Consider the following 17,890-nt stretch of genomic DNA (forward strand, 5'->3'; position numbering starts at 1 on the left):
CATCCCTCCCGGCACAAACGCCCTTCCAGACGCCTGACCGTAACAAGCCCCCCCTCTTTGCAAACCCCCTCCTTATGCCATACCATAACCACCCCTCCCACTGGCACAAACCCCCTTCCTGATGCCTAACCTATACCGTCTAACACTCCCCCCTCCAACCGCAAACCTCCTTCCTGATGTCTGAACTTAACCACCACACATGCACACACACCCACTTCAAATCTGCCCCACACAAAAAATGAAAATACCAGAGCTGCCCCGGATGTTTGGATGCCCTTATATATGCCCATACAAATATTGTTTATGGGTGGAAATTAATGGCGACAAATAGCAGGCGCCAGGGCCACCCACTATGCAAATTGCGGCTATTTGTAGCCATATTTGTTATTGGCATCCTGATCTTTCTTGTGTTAAATCACACACCTGGAACAAGCATTCAACAATTCCAGTCAAACCTCAGCTAAACCACTGATCTGCATGCTTGTTCAGGGTCTATGGTTATTATTATTAGTATTAGAGCAAGAAGATCAGAAGGCTCGCCAGACAAGTTGCGTTGTTTAAAAGAAAATAAATATGGCAGCTTCCGATTCCCTCTCGCTTTAGGTGTCCTTTAAGGGATGGGAGAATTGGGGAGGGCACATCTAAGTGAGACATTTAGTATGATGACTGAACTTTAAAGTGCTGGTCATTGACCCGCCGCAGTGTTTCACAGATCTCACAGCTCTTATTGTGCAAGACAGATCATTCTGGCACGGAGCTGCGCCGAAAACGTGGGTGATACCATAGACCTTAATGAAAATTACGTCTGTAGCGGCGCAGTGACTAGTTTGGGCACCAGCGATTGCCAGAGCTCAAATTAGGAAAAAAAAAAGACATCATTGAGCTGCTGGCAGTAGCCAGTAATCGCAGAATGTAATCGGCGAAAAACTGTGCCGCAGAAACGCAATCTCCAGGCTATTGCGTTTTCCTATCCAAGTCTGAACCAGCGCTAAGCACTACACTACACAGAGATGGTCTTTGGTTTGCAAATAAATTCTACAGCTGATGACTCTTACAGTGGATAACTCCTACAGCAGATAGAAGTCTAAAGCTAGCTGGGTACACACGGTAAAATTTTCAGTCAGATCAACAAATCGACCAGGTAATTTCTAACTGGTCTGATTGGATCCCAATCGATTTTGTAATCGATTTTGGGTAGTTAATCGATCACATTATTGATTGGGAACAATTTGGATGTCTATACACACAATTTAACTGTGTGCATGAGGCTTAACAGCAGATAGCTCCTACAGTAGATAGCTTTTCAAGGACATAATAAAGGTGCTATAAATATTGACATTATAATACAAAATCCAAGACCGTTTTTGTTTTTATTTCTTGATAGCGTGGAAAGGGGACAGGACCTCTTGTGAGTTTTTACAGCTGTACGTATCTCCATATTATAGCATCACCATCACTTCCTGCCTAGACAGGATATGGAAAAATCTCTCTAATCTGGATTACACATTACAATCACCATTACCCTAATCAAGTTTTTATTTATAGTCCTCATATCCTGTCCACAGGACCATCAGGATTCATGTTAAAGCTGTGGAGATGCTCAGAAAAGCAAGCGAGGGAATGTCTCCCCAGCGGGGATGAAAAGCAATAAAAACCCCAAGAGAAGTTCTGCCACTTTTTCATACTGTGTTAAAGGTGAAGCAAAATTCTGGTATGTGGTGCACGCGTGTTTTATACTGTACATGCTGGAGGCAGCAGAGATCCGCACACACTGCAGCTAGTTTACTATCAGTACAGGCACAGAGTAACAGCTTATAATGTACATACTGGGGGTAGCAGAGATCTGCACACACTGCAGCTAGTTTACAATCAGTACAGGCACAGAGTAACAGCTTATACTACACATACTGGAGGTAGCAGAGATCAGCACACACTGCAGCTAGTTTACTATCAGTACAGGCACAGAGTAACAGCTTATACTGTACATACTGGAGGCAGCAGAGATCAGCACACACTGCAGCTAGTTTACTATCAGTACAGGCACAGAGTAACAGCTTATACTGTACATACTAGAGGCAGCAGAGATCAGCACACACTGCAGCTAGTTTACTATCAGTACAGGCACAGAATAACAACTTATACTGTACATGCTGGAGGCAGCATAGATCAGCACACGCTGCAGCTAGTTTACTATCAGTACAGGCACACAGTAACAGCTTATACTGTACATACTGGACGTAGCAGAGATCAGCACACACTGCAGCTAGTGTACTATCAGTACAGGCACACAGTAACAGCTTATACTGTACATATTGCAGGCAGTAGAGTAAAATGGAGTCATACACATTGAATTATTGTTCAGGGAATTGTTTTAAGCACACTTCAGCATAAATACATAAATGGTTTAATGACCATTTTGAGTTCTTCTCCAGAATACTTTAGTCTCTGGAAAACCTTAGGCAGCTTACCTACTTGGAACATGACCATTCGCTCCATGACGAGTTGAAGAACAGGTCCCTGGCTTGGACACAGGCTTTCTTTATATGTTTGTGATGGAGGGGAAGATAAGTAAGTTCTGTTTCATGCTATAAAACACAGAAAGAGGCAGTTACTTCTTGGATCAGCCACCTAAAGGGAACCTATACTGAGAAGGATGTGGATTTTTCCTTTTAAAATAATACCAGTTGCCTGACTCTCCTACTGATCCTGTGTTTCTAATACTTTTAGCCACAGCCCCTCAACAAGCATGCAGATCAGGTGCTCTGACTGAAGTCAGACTGGATTAGCTGCATGCTTGTTTCAGGTGTGTGATTCAGCCACTACTTCAGCCAAAGAGATCAGCAGGACTGTCAGGCAACTGGTATTGCTTAAAAGGAAACATTCATATCCTTCTCAGTTAAGGTTCCCTTTCATTTAGGGGTTTCCCCTTCTGCTAAAGTGTTGCCTCCCCACCACCACCACCGATGCCTAACCCTAACCAACCCCCCTGCCAATGCCTAGCCCCAACCACTTCCTGGGCCGATGTCAAACCAACTCCCCGATGCTTACCCCTAACCGCCCTTCTTTCCCATCGATCCCTACAGCACCAATGCCTAAACTTTACCACCCCCCTGCCGTAAACCCACTGATTTATGCGCTGTATTTGATGCAAGAAATGAAAAACATTGGGCCCTGGAGAAGCTTGGGCTCCGCCATTGGTGGCCATACCAATTGCAGCTATAAGCAGAAATGTGGGTGTCTAAAATGCCCAACAAAATAGCAGGTGGCCAGTAGTACAGTAGAGACCTGGTTATCGGGAACTCAAGTAGCCAGCAGTCTCAACCAACCAGCACAAATCGCCGACAGCACTCACAGTGGTGAAGGCCAACTTCTGCTGTTTGTGGGCTCTGCTGTAAACACCGGGTTCCATGACTCCCCCAAGGTTAATATACTTTAAACTACTGTATTTTAACATTTAACCAGTTCACAACTGAGCGGTTTTACCCCTTTAGCACCAGAGCAATTTTCACCTTTCAGCCCTCCTTCCATTCATTCGTCTATAACTTTATTATTACTTATCGCAATGAAATGAACTATATCTTGTTCTTTTTGCCACCAATTAGACTTTCTTTAGGTGGGACATTATGCCAAGAATTATTTTATTCTAAATGTGTTTTAATGGGAAAATAGGAAAAATGTGGGAAAAATGTATTATTTTTTAGTTTTCGGCCTTTATAGTTTTTAAATAATGCATGCTACTGTAATTAAAACCCATGAAATGTATTTGCCCATTTGTCCCAGTTATTACACCGTTTAAATTATGTCCCTATCACAATGTTTGGTGCCAATATTTTATTTGGAAATAAAGGTGCATTTTTTTCAGTTTTGCGTCCATCCCTAATTACAAGCCCATAGTTTATAAAGTAACAGTGTTGTACCCTCTTGACATAAATATTTAAAAAGTTCAGTCCCTAAGGTAACTATTTATGTATTTTTTTAATTGTAATTTTATTTTTATTTTTTTAATTACAACAAAAAGAAAAAATTGGGGAGTGTAGGAGGTAATGAGTTATTTTTTAGTGTAAAAGTAATGTATTTGTATATGAAAAATGCTTTAGGGTGTAGTTTTACTATTTGGTCACAAGATGGCCACAGTAACTTTTTGTTTATGCAACCTGCAAGCGTACAGGAAGTACGCTTGCAGGAAGAGTTAGGAGGCTGGGACACTGTTTTTTTCTCACAATGATCGCTGCTTCTCGTAGAAGCAGCTGATCATTGCGGGGGGCAGAGATCAACGAACGGGAAAGGTTTTTCCCTTTCATTGATCTCTGGGCGGCGGCGTGCACGAGCGCGGGGGCGCGCGGACAGCAGCGGGAGCACGGACAGCGGCGGGAGCGGCGTTAGGTACGGATTTCTCCGTCCCTTGGTGGTAACAGGGTGGAAAAAGGGATGGAGAAATCCGTACCGCTGGGGGTAAAGTAGTTAATACATAGTTCATAGTGTGTATATAGAGTGGGGCATAGGACTGTATTAGCTGGGCTGGGCCTATTTTAACATTGAGTCACAAGCAACCACTAAGCACAGTTATCTGACATTAGCCGATCCCCATCGCTGCCGGATAACCAAGACTCTAGAGGCTCTACCATAGATGAGATTGGATTACCTCTGTTGGCCCACTGCCATTCTCTTCCACCGCGACTTTGAAGAGAAGTGGGAAAAATGAGTGAAGATAGCACCAGGTCTCGGGGTACTTCCACTGAACGGAGTGGTTGTGATGGCTCTTTGTGTGGACTTTTACCTCTTGGGGAGGGTCGGGTTTGGCTGGAAATTAAGTGAGATTAGAGAAAACTTCAGTTTTTACTCAAAACTTTTGCATTAGTTTACAATGGAGCACACAAGAACTAGAAACTTTCAATTGTACATTTTTTGTTTTTATGCCTGCATTGTGATTTGGTAAGATTTGGTGTATTTCCTGTTCCAGTGACCCTTCCAGCTGCCTCTGCCGAGTTTAGCTTAGCAAATGTGTGGACCTTTATGGCAGTAAGCTGTGGAGATGGTCTTCAGAGATGGCTAATTTAACCATCTTCAGTCCACAGGTTGTTTTGAACTTAAGGATGGAAGTAATTTTTCCCCTGTCAGCGCTCCTCCCTTTCATTTGCCAATAACTTTATCACTACTTATCCCACCTAAATGATCTATATCTTGTTTTTTGTCACTAATAAGCTTTTTGTTGTTTTCAGTAATTACTATATTTTCTATGCGTTTTGTAGGTAAATACAAGGAAATAAATACACCATTTCTCCAATGTCATCCCTTATATTCTTAAAATATACAACAATACTGTAAATTAAAACCCTCACATTTGTTTGCCCATTTGTCCTGGTTATTACAATGTTTAAATTATGTTCCTAGTACAACATATGGCGACAATTTATTATTTGGAAATAAAGGTGTATTTTTTCTGTTTTGTGAATTTTGTACCCCATCAATAATTACAAGCCATTATTTGATAAAATAACAGTAATATACCCTCATTACATATATATTAAAAAAAAGTTCAGACCCTAAAGTAACTAATTATGTATTTTTTTCTTTTTGAACTGTCACTTTTTTTAGGCATGTTTATATTTGGTAGCTGTGTGTGTGTCGGGGTGTTAACACGGTTTTAATAAATATTAATTGTATTTTTTTTTTTTTTTTACTTTCATTTTATTTTTTGGCCACTAGATGGCACTATATAAACACTATCCTGGAAGATACCAGGAAGTGTTCAATCTTTTTTTTATTTTAACTACACTTGTTACTTTCACTTATATCAATCAACATGCCTTGTGATTCGAGGCATATGAATTCATTCACAGGCACTTTGATTGGTTTGGGGAACACATATTCCCCTTCACCTATTGCTGCCATGTAAATTTTCCATGAATGAGGGGCAGGAGCAACAACAGCAAATATGCGTCTAGATTGATTTACGGTGGCTCAAACTGGATGAATATATATCCCTACAGTTTGAGTTAAGTGGTTAAAGGATACCTGTAACTTTAAAAATAGGAAAAGGTAGAAACTCACCTTATAGAGGGAAGCCTTTGGAAAATTCCCATCCAACTCTCCCTTCCAGTGCTGGGACCCCCTGAAGCTCCTCGACAAGGCTTGTCGGTAGGAGCACAGCCATAATGCACAGGATAACAAGCGTCTGCACAGAAACACACCTGCGTAGCTCATTTACTGGCAGGAGCGTGCCCACAAATTTCCAGAGGGCTACAGTGGCCAGCAGTGGTCTCGTGGAGGATGTGGGAAGCCTCTGTTCCCCCTACCGAGGGAAGGACCTAACTTTTCCTTATAATGTAGTCACAAGTTGGCTTTAATTCAATCTAACCAAAACTTTCTGGTAAATAGTATCCTATCCACACATACAAATACCCTTCTGTGTGTTTCTACACATCATCTGAGCTGAAGAAACCATTTAGAAAGAGGGTGAAACATTTTGAAGAATACAAAATGATTAATAAAGATGAGTAAGGCACCCCTCTATAGTAACTGGGTAATGTGCCCTGGCAAGACCTGGCAGCACTCCTGGTCAACCTTGAAATCGAAAGAAAATGCCGGCACCATCCAAAATCTTCTTATGCTCTTTTATTGATCCATGTACAAAGCAGCCGTCATGGCAACGTTTCAGAGACAACTTCTCCTTTATCAAGCTAAGCCGCAATGTAATACACATCATACATTGTATTCTCACATTTTATATAGAGGACATGGAGGGCCATCCACCAATGGCGCTAGAGATTGGTATCTAACCAATCACTCAGGTCCGCTGCTAACCGGACCTGATAGAGAACTGAGCTATACAATGTATGATGTGTATTACATTGCGGCTTAGCTTGATAAAGGAGAAGTTGTCTCTGAAACGTTGCCATGACGGCTGCTTTGTACATGGATCAATAAAAGAGCATAAGAAGATTTTGGATGGTGCCGGCATTTTCTTTCGAAGAATACAAAATGAAAAATGTCTTATTTCGGTTGGGAGAATCTGAAGACACAACTGTCACGGACGATCCGTGAAGAAATGCAATTGATTCGGGAAGAAATGCAAGCAATCAGTTTTCTGATTTGTTTCCAATTTTGTTTGCACATCTAGGGACCCACAGAGCAATTCTCTGGGTCTTTCTATTCTAGCAGGTAACAGAGTTCTATTTAGGGAATTACAATGTTTTCCTTAATTAACTAGAACAAAAGTGTTTTCCTTCATTGGCAGATAACAGTTAAAGGGGTTCTTTCGCGAATGATGAAAAAAATAAAAAGTGGTTTATGCATAAACTATTAAACATATTTCTAAAATTGTGTAAAAATGTTTTCAAAAAAATGAATGGTTTGCTCAAAGCAACATGTAATGTAAATAATGGACTGGGAGGCTAATCCATGCGCTTTAGCCATTCCTGCAGGGAGAGGAGGGAGGGGGGTGGGTCCTTTCTCTGTGTGTGTGAATACAAGAAGCAAATACGTAGAGATCAGCGGTTATCACTGTAACTGCAACTCCTGATGGCAATAGATTACTCAACTGAAAACTAGGTAGGCAGCAGTTATGTTTGTGAAATGCAAGTAAAAAAAATCACCCCTATAAAATGGATTAGCCTCCCGGTCCGTCATCCGTCACTATTTACATTACATGTTGCTTTGAGGAAACCATTCATTTTTTTGAAAAACTTTTTACACTATTTTAGAAAGAGGTTTATTAGTTTATGTAATGCATAAACCACTTTTTATTATTTTCATCATTCCTTTAAGTGTGAAATGCCATCTCCAAATGGTTACCTTTCAGTGGAAATAATGCCAGAGCAGTTAACCCAGCAGGGGGCAGGCTTATAGGAGCCACTTAAGCAGATATAAAATAAATGTACTATATGATTTTTTTTTGCCTTGTAAAGAATACCGTACATATGACAAGTATGAAAATTGTATCATTTTGTTGGTCAGGATCCACTGAGTATTCTAATATCACTCTTATGCCCCTGACATCCCCAGCCACCGAGATATTCATTTTGGTGCAACTAATTGGGCTAGACTATCTGGCTTTGGTCTCTATGGAACCACCCGGATCCACTGTGTATACATCTGTTATCAGCATAAATATGGCATTTATCATTTTTGAATTACAGCAATCCACAGTTTAAACCTAAAATCGCCCTTCAAGGAGGCGAACTGGGATTTGTTTGTAGACCAGATGGGGCAAGCTTTGTCCCACCGCAAAATTAGCTTCAGTAAAACCAAGATGCTTGCAGGGAGGAGCAGTTTCCATTTGACCGGAACCAGATGGAGGAACTTTGATGCTGGGTTCCCTGTTGACTTCATTTGGAAACAAAGGACTTTGCCATTTTCTTCCACAAAAAGGACATACTACTCAAAAACCTTTAAGTATTCAGTTTTCTCCTTTTTTTTATTCCTTTTATTTTCACTGTGGCTACCCTTCTCTATAATTGTTACTTTTTAATGATTTTCTGTATATATTATTTATATTGCATTTATAATAAAAAAGACCTTAATTCATCTTTTTATCTCAGCTGCACCCTGCTTTTCCAGCCAAACAGAAAGAACTATAGCCTTTTGGAAGATTTGCTACCTGGAAGTATTGTATTGATAGCTACAGCAGTGTGTTCGAACCACTGTATTCACAGGTTTTAGAATAGGTCCTCTGTCCTTTACATAGGTGGTGGCAGCTTTGTACCCTGAAATACTGACATTTTGTATTTTTGTAGCTCACATGCTTCCTCCTAGCCTGTCTGCTGCCAAATTCCAGTGGTTTCAGCGCACTGATTGCATCCAAGAGGCTGGATAGTCTGTGTGTTGGAATAGCTTGGAAGGCATTGAGCTGTCCGGCCCCGAACGGGGCGTGGGATAACAAAAGTTGTTTAGGTGATACCTTTAATGACTAACTTTCGAAACTTAAAGTTTCTTCTTCAGGCATGTTACAGAACTGGATTTGATCCAGTTCAGAGATGAGCGTAATGACTTAATTACGATTTTGCGAAATTTTCGCGCAATTAGTGTAATTACGATTATGGCCATAAGTACATAATCGTAATGGAGAAGGATTTCGAGAAATTCCGCGTAAGCGTAATTTTCGCATTACAGTGGGTATCGCGAAATTACGTTTGCCTTGCATGCAACCGTTTTGTAAGCGTAGTTACATAACGTAATTTCGCGATAGTTCATATTACTGTAAGCGTTAATTTTCGCCTCGTTTTCGCGTTACGGTGGGTATCGCACAAAATTACGTTTGCCTTGCATGCCAACGTTTGTAAGCGTAGTTTACACCCTTGAACTGCGCATGCTTAGTTTTTACATTATTTAACGCGAAAAAGCGTTTATATGCGAAAATGTGTTAGCGTTCGTCTGACTACCGCTGATTCGCTTCTGATTGGCTAATGCGAACAAGTAATTTTTTATAGCTAACAAGTAATTGCGAAATTCTCGAAATTACGAAGAAATGCGAAATTACGTTATGGTTTAACGCGAAATTACGTTATGAACAAAACGCGAAATTACGCGTTGAAAATTACGCTTACGGTATTTTCAATTACGATTTTAATGGCAATTACGCTACCATAATTTCGCATCGTAATAGCAAATTTCGCATGCGTAATTATAGTAACGCGAAATTTCAAAAATTTCGGCTCAACCCTAATCCAGTTCTATAACATGCCTAAAGAAGAAACTTCAAGCTTGCAAAGAAATCTGTAACCAAGGAGTGAACTTCATTCTAATCAGTAGCTGATCCCCCTTTTACCATGAGAAATCTTTACCTTTTCTCGAATACACCATCAGGGGGGTCTGTATGGCTGATATTGTGGTGAAACCCCTCCCACAGTGTGATGTCAGGACCAGGGACGTAACAATAGACCTTGCGAGGGATGCAGCTGCAGGGGGCCCAGAAGCCGCAGGGGGCCCCATGGGGGGAGAAGTTTATTTTCCCTGTCCTGAGAGATTGAAAACTGAGGGCACAGAGTGAAAAAACTTTCTGCTCTCTGCACAATTGTTTCAATGACTGCATCTGCTCAGCCACTGATAAGGAATCATACAAAGTTTTGTAGACGGCCCCTATTCAGTGTGCCGCAGGCTTTTGTGTACAGACAGAACTCTTCCCCCAGCCTCTCTACCCCTTCCTAAGTGCTGTGTACTGTAGTGATGCTGGAAGAGGCTGCAGAGTCAGTTCTGCTCCATCAGAGATGGACAGAGTGAGTATAATAAGCTGAGGCTGGAAGCATGCTCATCTGTCAGTTTTCTGTATGCGTTTTCTGCACACCATGCATTGGTACTCAGTTTACCTGTGCAGAAAGCGAGGGGGAGGGAAGGAGGGCCCCATCCAAAGTTTCGCAGGGGGGCCCAGTGATTTCTAATTACGCCCCTGGTCAGGACCTAGGTCCAGACAGTTTCCTGTCTGTGAGTCTTGTTGCATTGTGGGAAATAACAACTGTTTCCAACTGCCAAGCAATGTCAGGACCAAAACCTTTTAGCCTATCACATTGTTTGTGGGTGTGGTTATGGAGAATTGTAGTTGGTGCTGTCTGGTTTTTTTTTCATGTCTGCCAGTAGACAAATTGATTACGTGCTTCAGGCTGATTGTGGATGGATCAAATATCATGAAAAAATGTCATGGCGAATATCAATCATTTCCTGATCTCTCTTCTATTTCTTAACTTCTCGCTTTGCAATGTATTGATTTATTTTTTTCCCCTTTTTGCTAAAGTTTCCTTTTTTCGTGTCTTTGGACCCATATTTATTGTTTTAATTAAAAAATAATTTTTCAGTCACAACTGTGTTAGCATATGTTATTTTTAAAGCTTACCACGACGCCAGGTGATGCTGGTCACCCACAATTTTTACTGTCTGCTCAAAGAGAACCAGAGATGAAGCACCCTCATATATTTTACCTTATAAATCAGTGGGAACATGACAGTAAACACCTAATCTGCTCTTTGTTTCATTGTTCTCTGTTTAATCTGACTGTTATCACCTCTGATAAGAATCCCCGACTGAGCACTCAGTCTAGCTTTGCTGCGAAAAGATTATAGCTGAGTCTGTCTTCTCTGGTGTCTTTTCAAGCCCAAGCCTGCCCCCTTGTGGCTCTGCTATAATGACTCAGCTATAATTATTCCCTGCAAAGCCAGACTGAATGCTCAGTCCAGGATTCTTATCACAGCTGATAACAGACACTTTTAGCAGTAAGGATGAAACAGAGAGCAGGGTAGGTGTTTTCTCCAATGTTCTTACTGATATATATGGTAAAATACACAAGGGTGCTTCATCTCTGGTTCACTTTAAATTTCTCACATTGGAGATCACATTTAAATGTATTACCCTTATTTCCTTGGCATCTGAGAACTCAAAGGGGGCGGGGCCAAAGCAGTACATTTGAACTTTTATTACAGTATAAATACATTTGGACATGTAAATCTCACTGATGTTTGTGTAGGTGTGCTCTCATAGAAAATGAAGTAGATAAACTGACTTCAGCTGTACCCTTGGCAAATACTCACTGATTTCTCTGAGCAGGAAAGTCGCCTGGGCATACTCATACTTCTTCTTCTCGGCTTGGATAACATGCAGCTCAGCCGTGATGCTGTGTATCTCTTCCGCGGAGCTGCAGGACTGGTAATCGCGGCAGTGCACGGTGTAGGCGTAGTTCTCTTTCACCGGCTCATCGCAGGATATGGCGTTTTCGCTGCAGGAAAAACAAGAATTTGAGTCCTTGCAGATTGCCAGATTGTGGTGTTTGTGCATTAAACGTAAACTAATAAAGAACAATACACAGATGCTGATTTATCAAAACGGGAACAAGAAAACTGGAGTAGAAGTAGAACAGTTATAGAGGACAACAAATCAGGCTTCAGAAATTTCAAAGGAAGTATTCTGATTGGTCTCTATAGAAAACTGAGTTTATGACTGGTGGAGAAGTGGAGTGTAACTGGATGTCTATGTCTGGCTTTATGATTGGAAATGTGGTGGGATGGGACTGGAGATGTGGTGGGAGGGGACTGGAGGTATGGTGGGAGGGGACTGGAGGTGAGATGGGATTGGACTGGAGGTATGGTGGGAGGGGACTGGACATGAGGTGGAATGTGGCTGGAGGTGTGGTGGGTGTGACAGGAGCTGTGATGGGAGGGGACTGGAGGTGTACTGGGTGTGACAGGTGTGATGAGAGGGGACTGGAGGTGTGCTGGGATGGGACTGGAGGCGTGGTGAGATGGAGGTGGGGTGAGATGGGACTGGAGGTGTGGTGAGGTGGGACTAGAGGTGTGGTGGGATGGGACTAGAGGTGTGGTGGGACTGGAGATGAGGTGAAATGTGGCTGGAGGTGTGATGGGATGGGACTGGAGGTGTGGTGGGTGTGACAGGAGGTGTGGTGGGAGGGACTGGAGGGGTGCTGGGGGTGACAGGTGTGATGGGAGGGGACTGGAGGTGTGCCGGGATGGGACTGGAGGCGTGGTGAGATGGAGGTGGGGTGAAATGGGACTGGAGGTGTGGTGGGATGGGACTAGAGGTGTGGTGGGGTGGGACTGGAGATGAGGTGGAATGTGGCTGGAGGTGTGATGGGATGGGACTGGAGGTGTGGTGGGAGGGGACTGGAGGGGTGCTGGGTGTGACAGGAGGTGTGATGGGAGGGGACTGGAGGTGTGCTGGGATGGAACTAGAGGTATAGTGGGGTGGGGCTGGAGATGAGGTGGAATGTGACAGAAGGTGTGATGGGAGGGGACTGGAGGTGTGCTGGGTGTGATGGGAGGTTACTGGAGGTGTGCTGGGATGGGACTGGAGGTGTGGTGAGATGGAGGTGGGGTGAGATGGGACTGGAGGTGTGGTGGGGTGGGACTGGAGGTGTGGTGGGGTGGGACTGGAGATGAGATGGAATGTGGCTGGAGATGGGATGGGACTGGAGGTGTGGTGGGTGTGACAGGAGGTGTGGTGGGAGGGGACTGGAGGGGTGCTGGGTGTGACAGGAGGTGTGATGGGAGGGGACTGGAGGTGTGCTGGGATAGAACTAGAGGTGTGGTGGGGTGGGACTGGAGATGAGGTGGAATGTGACAGAAGGTGTGATGGGAGGGGACTGGAGGTGTGCTGGGTGTGGCAGGTGTGATGGGAGGGGACTGGAGGTGTGCTGGGATGGGACTGGAGGTGTGTTGAGATGGAGGTGGGGTGAGATGGGACTGGAGGTGTGGTGGGATGGGACTAGAGGTGTGGTGGGGTGGGACTGGAGATGAGGTGGAATGTGGCTGGAGGTGTGATGGGATGGGACTAGAGTTGTGGTGGACTGTGGCTAGAGGTATGGTGGGAGGGGATTGGAGGTGAGATGGGGTTGGACTGGAGAGGGTGGTGGGAGTGTACTGGAGATGAGGTGGAATGTGTCTGGAGGTGTGGTGGGTGTGACAGGAGGTGTAGTGGGATGAGACTGGAGGTGTGCTGAGATTGGACTGGACTTGTGGTGGGATGGTACTCGTGGCAAGGTGGGATGGGGCTGGAGGTGTGGTCACTCAGATGTGGAGATGAGGGGAGGTGGGATAGGACTGGATGTGCGGTAAGATGTGACTGGAGGTAAGGTGAGATGGGGCTGGAGGTGAGGTGAGATGGGGCTGGAGGTGAGGTGAGATGGGGCTGGAGGTGAGGTGAGATGGGGCTGGAGGTGAGGTGGGATGTCCCTTTGTCTTATCTCAAAAAACTTGAAAGATATGCGTATTCATATATTCATAATGATCAATAGTTAACCTCTGTTGTTGACTTACCCTCTGAATACCTTAAAGATAAATTCCGTATTGCTGTCTTCCGACTTCCAGGAACAGCTAAAGTTGCCGCTGTAATTTTTCACGGTGCATTGTATCGGCTCTCGATCTGTGAAATCGGTTCAAAACATGCCAAAAAACCATCTATTATTCACATTGCTAGGCAGAGTGAAATGAGCACAAATGATCAAGCTGTACCCCCCAAATTCCACAGTTATAAATTGCCAAAGCCCATCAGTTAGAAGAAGTACTCGGCAGGCTAGGTTGTCTCTAGTGTTGGGCGAACACCTAGATGTTCGGGTTCGCGAACGTTCGCCGAACATCGCCGCGATGTTCGGGTGTTCGCGCCGAACTCCGAACATAATGGAAGTCAATGGGGACCCGAACTTTCGTGCTTTGTAAAGCTTCCTTACATGCTACATACCCCAAATTAGCAGGGTATGTGCACCTTGGGAGTGGGTACAAGAGGAAAAAAAATATTTGAAAAAGAGCTTATAGTTTTTGAGAAAATTGATTGTAAAGTTTCAAAGGAAAAACTGTCTTTTAAATGTGGAAAATGTCATGTTTCTTTGCACAGGTAACATGCTTTTTGTCGCCATGCAGTCATACATGTAATACAGAGAAGAGGTTCCCGGAAAAGAGACCGGTAACGCTAACCCAGCACAAGCAGCAGCACACGTGATGTAACAGGAGGAGGCGCAGGAGGAGAAGGCCACGCTTTGAGACACAACAACCCAGGCCTTGCATGAGGACAAATAGCGTGCGGATATAGCAATGCTTTTTGCCGCCATGCAGTCATAAATGTAATACAGATGAGAGGTTCAATAAACAGGGACCGGAAACGCTAACCCAGGCCAGCAGCAGCAGCAGCACACGTGATGGAACAGGAGGAGGCGCAGGAGGAGAAGGCCACGCTTTTTGAGACACAACATCCCAGGCCTTGCATGAGGACAAATAGCGTGCGGATATAGCAATGCTTTTTGCCGCCATGCAGTCATAAATGTAATACAGATGAGAGGTTCAATAAACAGGGACCGGAAACGCTAACCCAGGCCAGCAGCAGCAGCAGCACACGTGATGGAACAGGAGGAGGCACAGGAGGAGAAGGCCACACTTTCAGACACAACAACCCAGGCCTTGCATGAGGACAAGAAGCGTGCGGATAGCATGCATTTTGCCGCCATGCAGTCATAAATGTAATAAAGATAAGAGGTTCCAGAAACAGGGACCGGCAACGCTAACCCAGCAGCAGCACACGTGATGGAACAGGAGGAGGCGCAGGAGGAGAAGGCCACGCTTTCAGACACAACAACCCAGGCCTCATTTCACTTATCCTTAAAGTACACGCTGACTGGCAGCAGTACAGTGGCAGTACAGAAATGCTATACAGTGGTGGGTAAGCGGTGTACCACTATTCCCAGCAGCGACACAGAGCACAATGCTATACAGTGGTGGGTGAGCGGTGTACCACTATTCCCAGCAGCGACACAGAGCACAATGCTATACAGTGGCGGGTGAGCGGTGTACTACTGTTCCCAGCAGACACAGAGTGGCAGTAAACACAATGCTACATAGTGTGGCTGAGCAAGGTACACAAAGTGGCAGTAAACACAATGCTATATAGTGTGGCTGAGCGAGCGGTGTACTACTGTTCCCAGCAGACACAGAGTGGCAGTAAACACAATGCTATATAGTGTGGCTGAGCGAGCGGTGTACTACTGTTCCCAGCAGACACAGAGTGGCAGTAAACAGAATGCTATATAGTGTGGCTGAGCGAGGTACACAGAGTGGCAGTAAACACAATGCTATATAGTGTGGCTGAGCGAGCGGTGTACTACTATTCCCAGCAGACACAAAGTGGCAGTAAACACAATGCTATATAGTGTGGCTGAGCGAGGTACACAGAGTGGCAGTAAACAGAATGTTATATAGTGTGGCTGAGCGAGCGGTGTACTACTATTCCCAGTAGACACAGAGTGGCAGTAAACAAAATGCTATATAGTGTGGCTGAGCGAGGTACACAGAGTGGCAGTAAACACAATGCTATATAGTGTGGCTGAGCGAGCGGTGTACTACTATTCCCAGCAGACACAGAGTGGCAGTAAACACAATGCTATATAGTGTGGCTGAGCGAGGTACACAGAGTGGCAGTAAACACAATGCTATATAGTGTGGCTGAGCGAGCGGTGTACTACTATTCCCAGCAGCGACACAATGACTGGGGGGACCCTGGCTAGCGTGGCTGAAGCGCGAACTACCCTGCCTGCCTACCCAAAGCTAAACCCACAGACAAATGGCGGAGATATGACGTGGTTCGGGTATTTATTTACCCGAACCACGTGACAGTTCGGCCAATCAGAGCGCGTTCGGGTCCGAACCACGTGACCCGTTCCGCCAATCACAGCGCTAGCCGAACGTTCGGGGAACGTTCGGCCATGCGCTCTTAGTTCGGCCATGTGGCCGAACGGTTTGGCCGAACACCATCAGGTGTTAGGCCGAACTCGAACATCACCCGAACAGGGTGATGTTCTGCAGAACCCGAACAGTGGCGAAACACTGTTCGCCCAACACTAGTTGTCTCCCATCAGTTCAGGTTTAAATGGATTCAAGGTTGTTGTTTTTTTTTTTTTTTAAATTGTTATAGAGAATTCATCAGGGAAGCATGACTATAATATTTCAACCTTTAAACCCTCACTATCAGGGATGCTCATCCGGATCCGGGTACCCGGGTAAACCCAGGTATCCGACCATTTTTCCGCTATCCGGGTCGGATCCGGATACCTGGGCCACTATCCGGATTCTATCCGGATAGCTAGCTGCATAATCCGGATACCCGCGGGTATCCGTACAGATATCCGGATCCAGATAGTGTAACTAGTAAGGAGATGATGTCATTCAGCCAATCAGAGGGCTCCCAGCAGAAGCCCTAGCAACCAATCACAGAGGGGAACCCTGGCCAGCCCCACCTGACCTCATTGAGCCAATCAGAGGCCTACCAGCCTAAGTCCTGGCACCCAATCACAGAAGGGAACCCTGGCCAGCCCCCGTGTAATAAGGCGGGCTGGCATGATGAGAAAGATCGTTCTTGCTTGTGTGGCTGGCTGGCTGGTCACTGACAGACTTGCTCCAGTGCTGTTGGCTTAGCAAGTGCTGTATACAGTGATAAACCTAAAGCTTTGAGTGCTAAACATCTTCACTACGCTATTGTTCTATTGTTTTTTTAGCTAGCTAGCTTGTAATTGTTTGCTTTCATTCACTCAGTTAGGTCCTGTCTGTGTCTGTGTAGGCCAGCAGGACAGTATATGGAATAGGAGGATTATTGTATTATTGTATTGTAGTTAGTACTGCAGTTAGTTGTTAAGGCGGCGGCCTGGCTGGTACACACGGTGTGTTCCCGCACTCAATTTCCCGCTCGATTCCCGTCGACTCGATTATTTCCGACATGTCAGATTTGCGTTTCGATGGATTGTTAGGTCGATTCGCATGTAAAGTATGCCAAATCGACCTAACCATCCATCGAAACGCAAATCGGACATGTCGGAAATAATCGAGTCGAAGGGAATCGAGCGGGAAATCTAGTGCAGGAACGCACCGTGTGTACCCGCCAAGCCGCCACCATAACACAGTGTGCACTGTCTGTCCTCTACTCTGCGGTCTGTCACTCCATGCTGATTTGATGTAAAGTCCAACCCCGATTTTATTAAAGTAAAAGTACCCCACATCATCTGGTGACATCATCATGTATAAGTTGTACTATGTCTGCTGGCACTGGCAGCTGGGGGAGGGGCAGCAAGGGCAAGAGGACAGGGAGCAACATTACAGCCACCCTCAGAAGGTCTGCAGTGTCAGTGTCGACCCCAGCGGGCAGCCTACCCTCAGTCAGCAAGCTTTTCGCTCCAGGCGCCGCGATTGAACTCAGGGCTGTTAGCCGCAAGGAGTTTGAGGAGGATGTTCTGGGTTTTGAGGAGGGGGGGGTATGATGTTGATGATGGGATGAAGGACCGTGACTACCATCCACAGGATGGGGATGTCAGCTCTGACTCTGAGGAGGAGGATGCATCGGTGGGTTTGGCACGGAGGATCAGCATTGCAGACAGTGGCCGTGGAATGCGGGACCCACCACATCCTTCTGCCGCTAC

The 17,890-nt window shown here is 44.9% G+C and overlaps 1 protein-coding gene across 1 annotated transcript in view; it reads right to left on the reverse strand.

Annotated features, from left to right (window-relative positions):
* Positions 1-17,890, reverse strand: part of IL12B (interleukin 12B) — a 33,941-nt gene that overhangs the window by 2,782 nt on the left and 13,269 nt on the right. Inside the window, exons 4-7 of the mRNA XM_068273105.1 lie at positions 13,755-13,860; positions 11,517-11,701; positions 4,643-4,800; positions 2,473-2,585 (exon numbers count right to left, since the gene is read on the reverse strand). Coding sequence (XP_068129206.1) covers positions 2,473-2,585; positions 4,643-4,800; positions 11,517-11,701; positions 13,755-13,860 — 562 coding nt within the window. The remainder of the gene's footprint in view (positions 1-2,472; positions 2,586-4,642; positions 4,801-11,516; positions 11,702-13,754; positions 13,861-17,890) is intronic.

This window comes from Hyperolius riggenbachi, chromosome 3 (genome assembly GCF_040937935.1).
Source record: "Hyperolius riggenbachi isolate aHypRig1 chromosome 3, aHypRig1.pri, whole genome shotgun sequence".
Taxonomy (NCBI): domain Eukaryota; kingdom Metazoa; phylum Chordata; class Amphibia; order Anura; family Hyperoliidae; genus Hyperolius; species Hyperolius riggenbachi.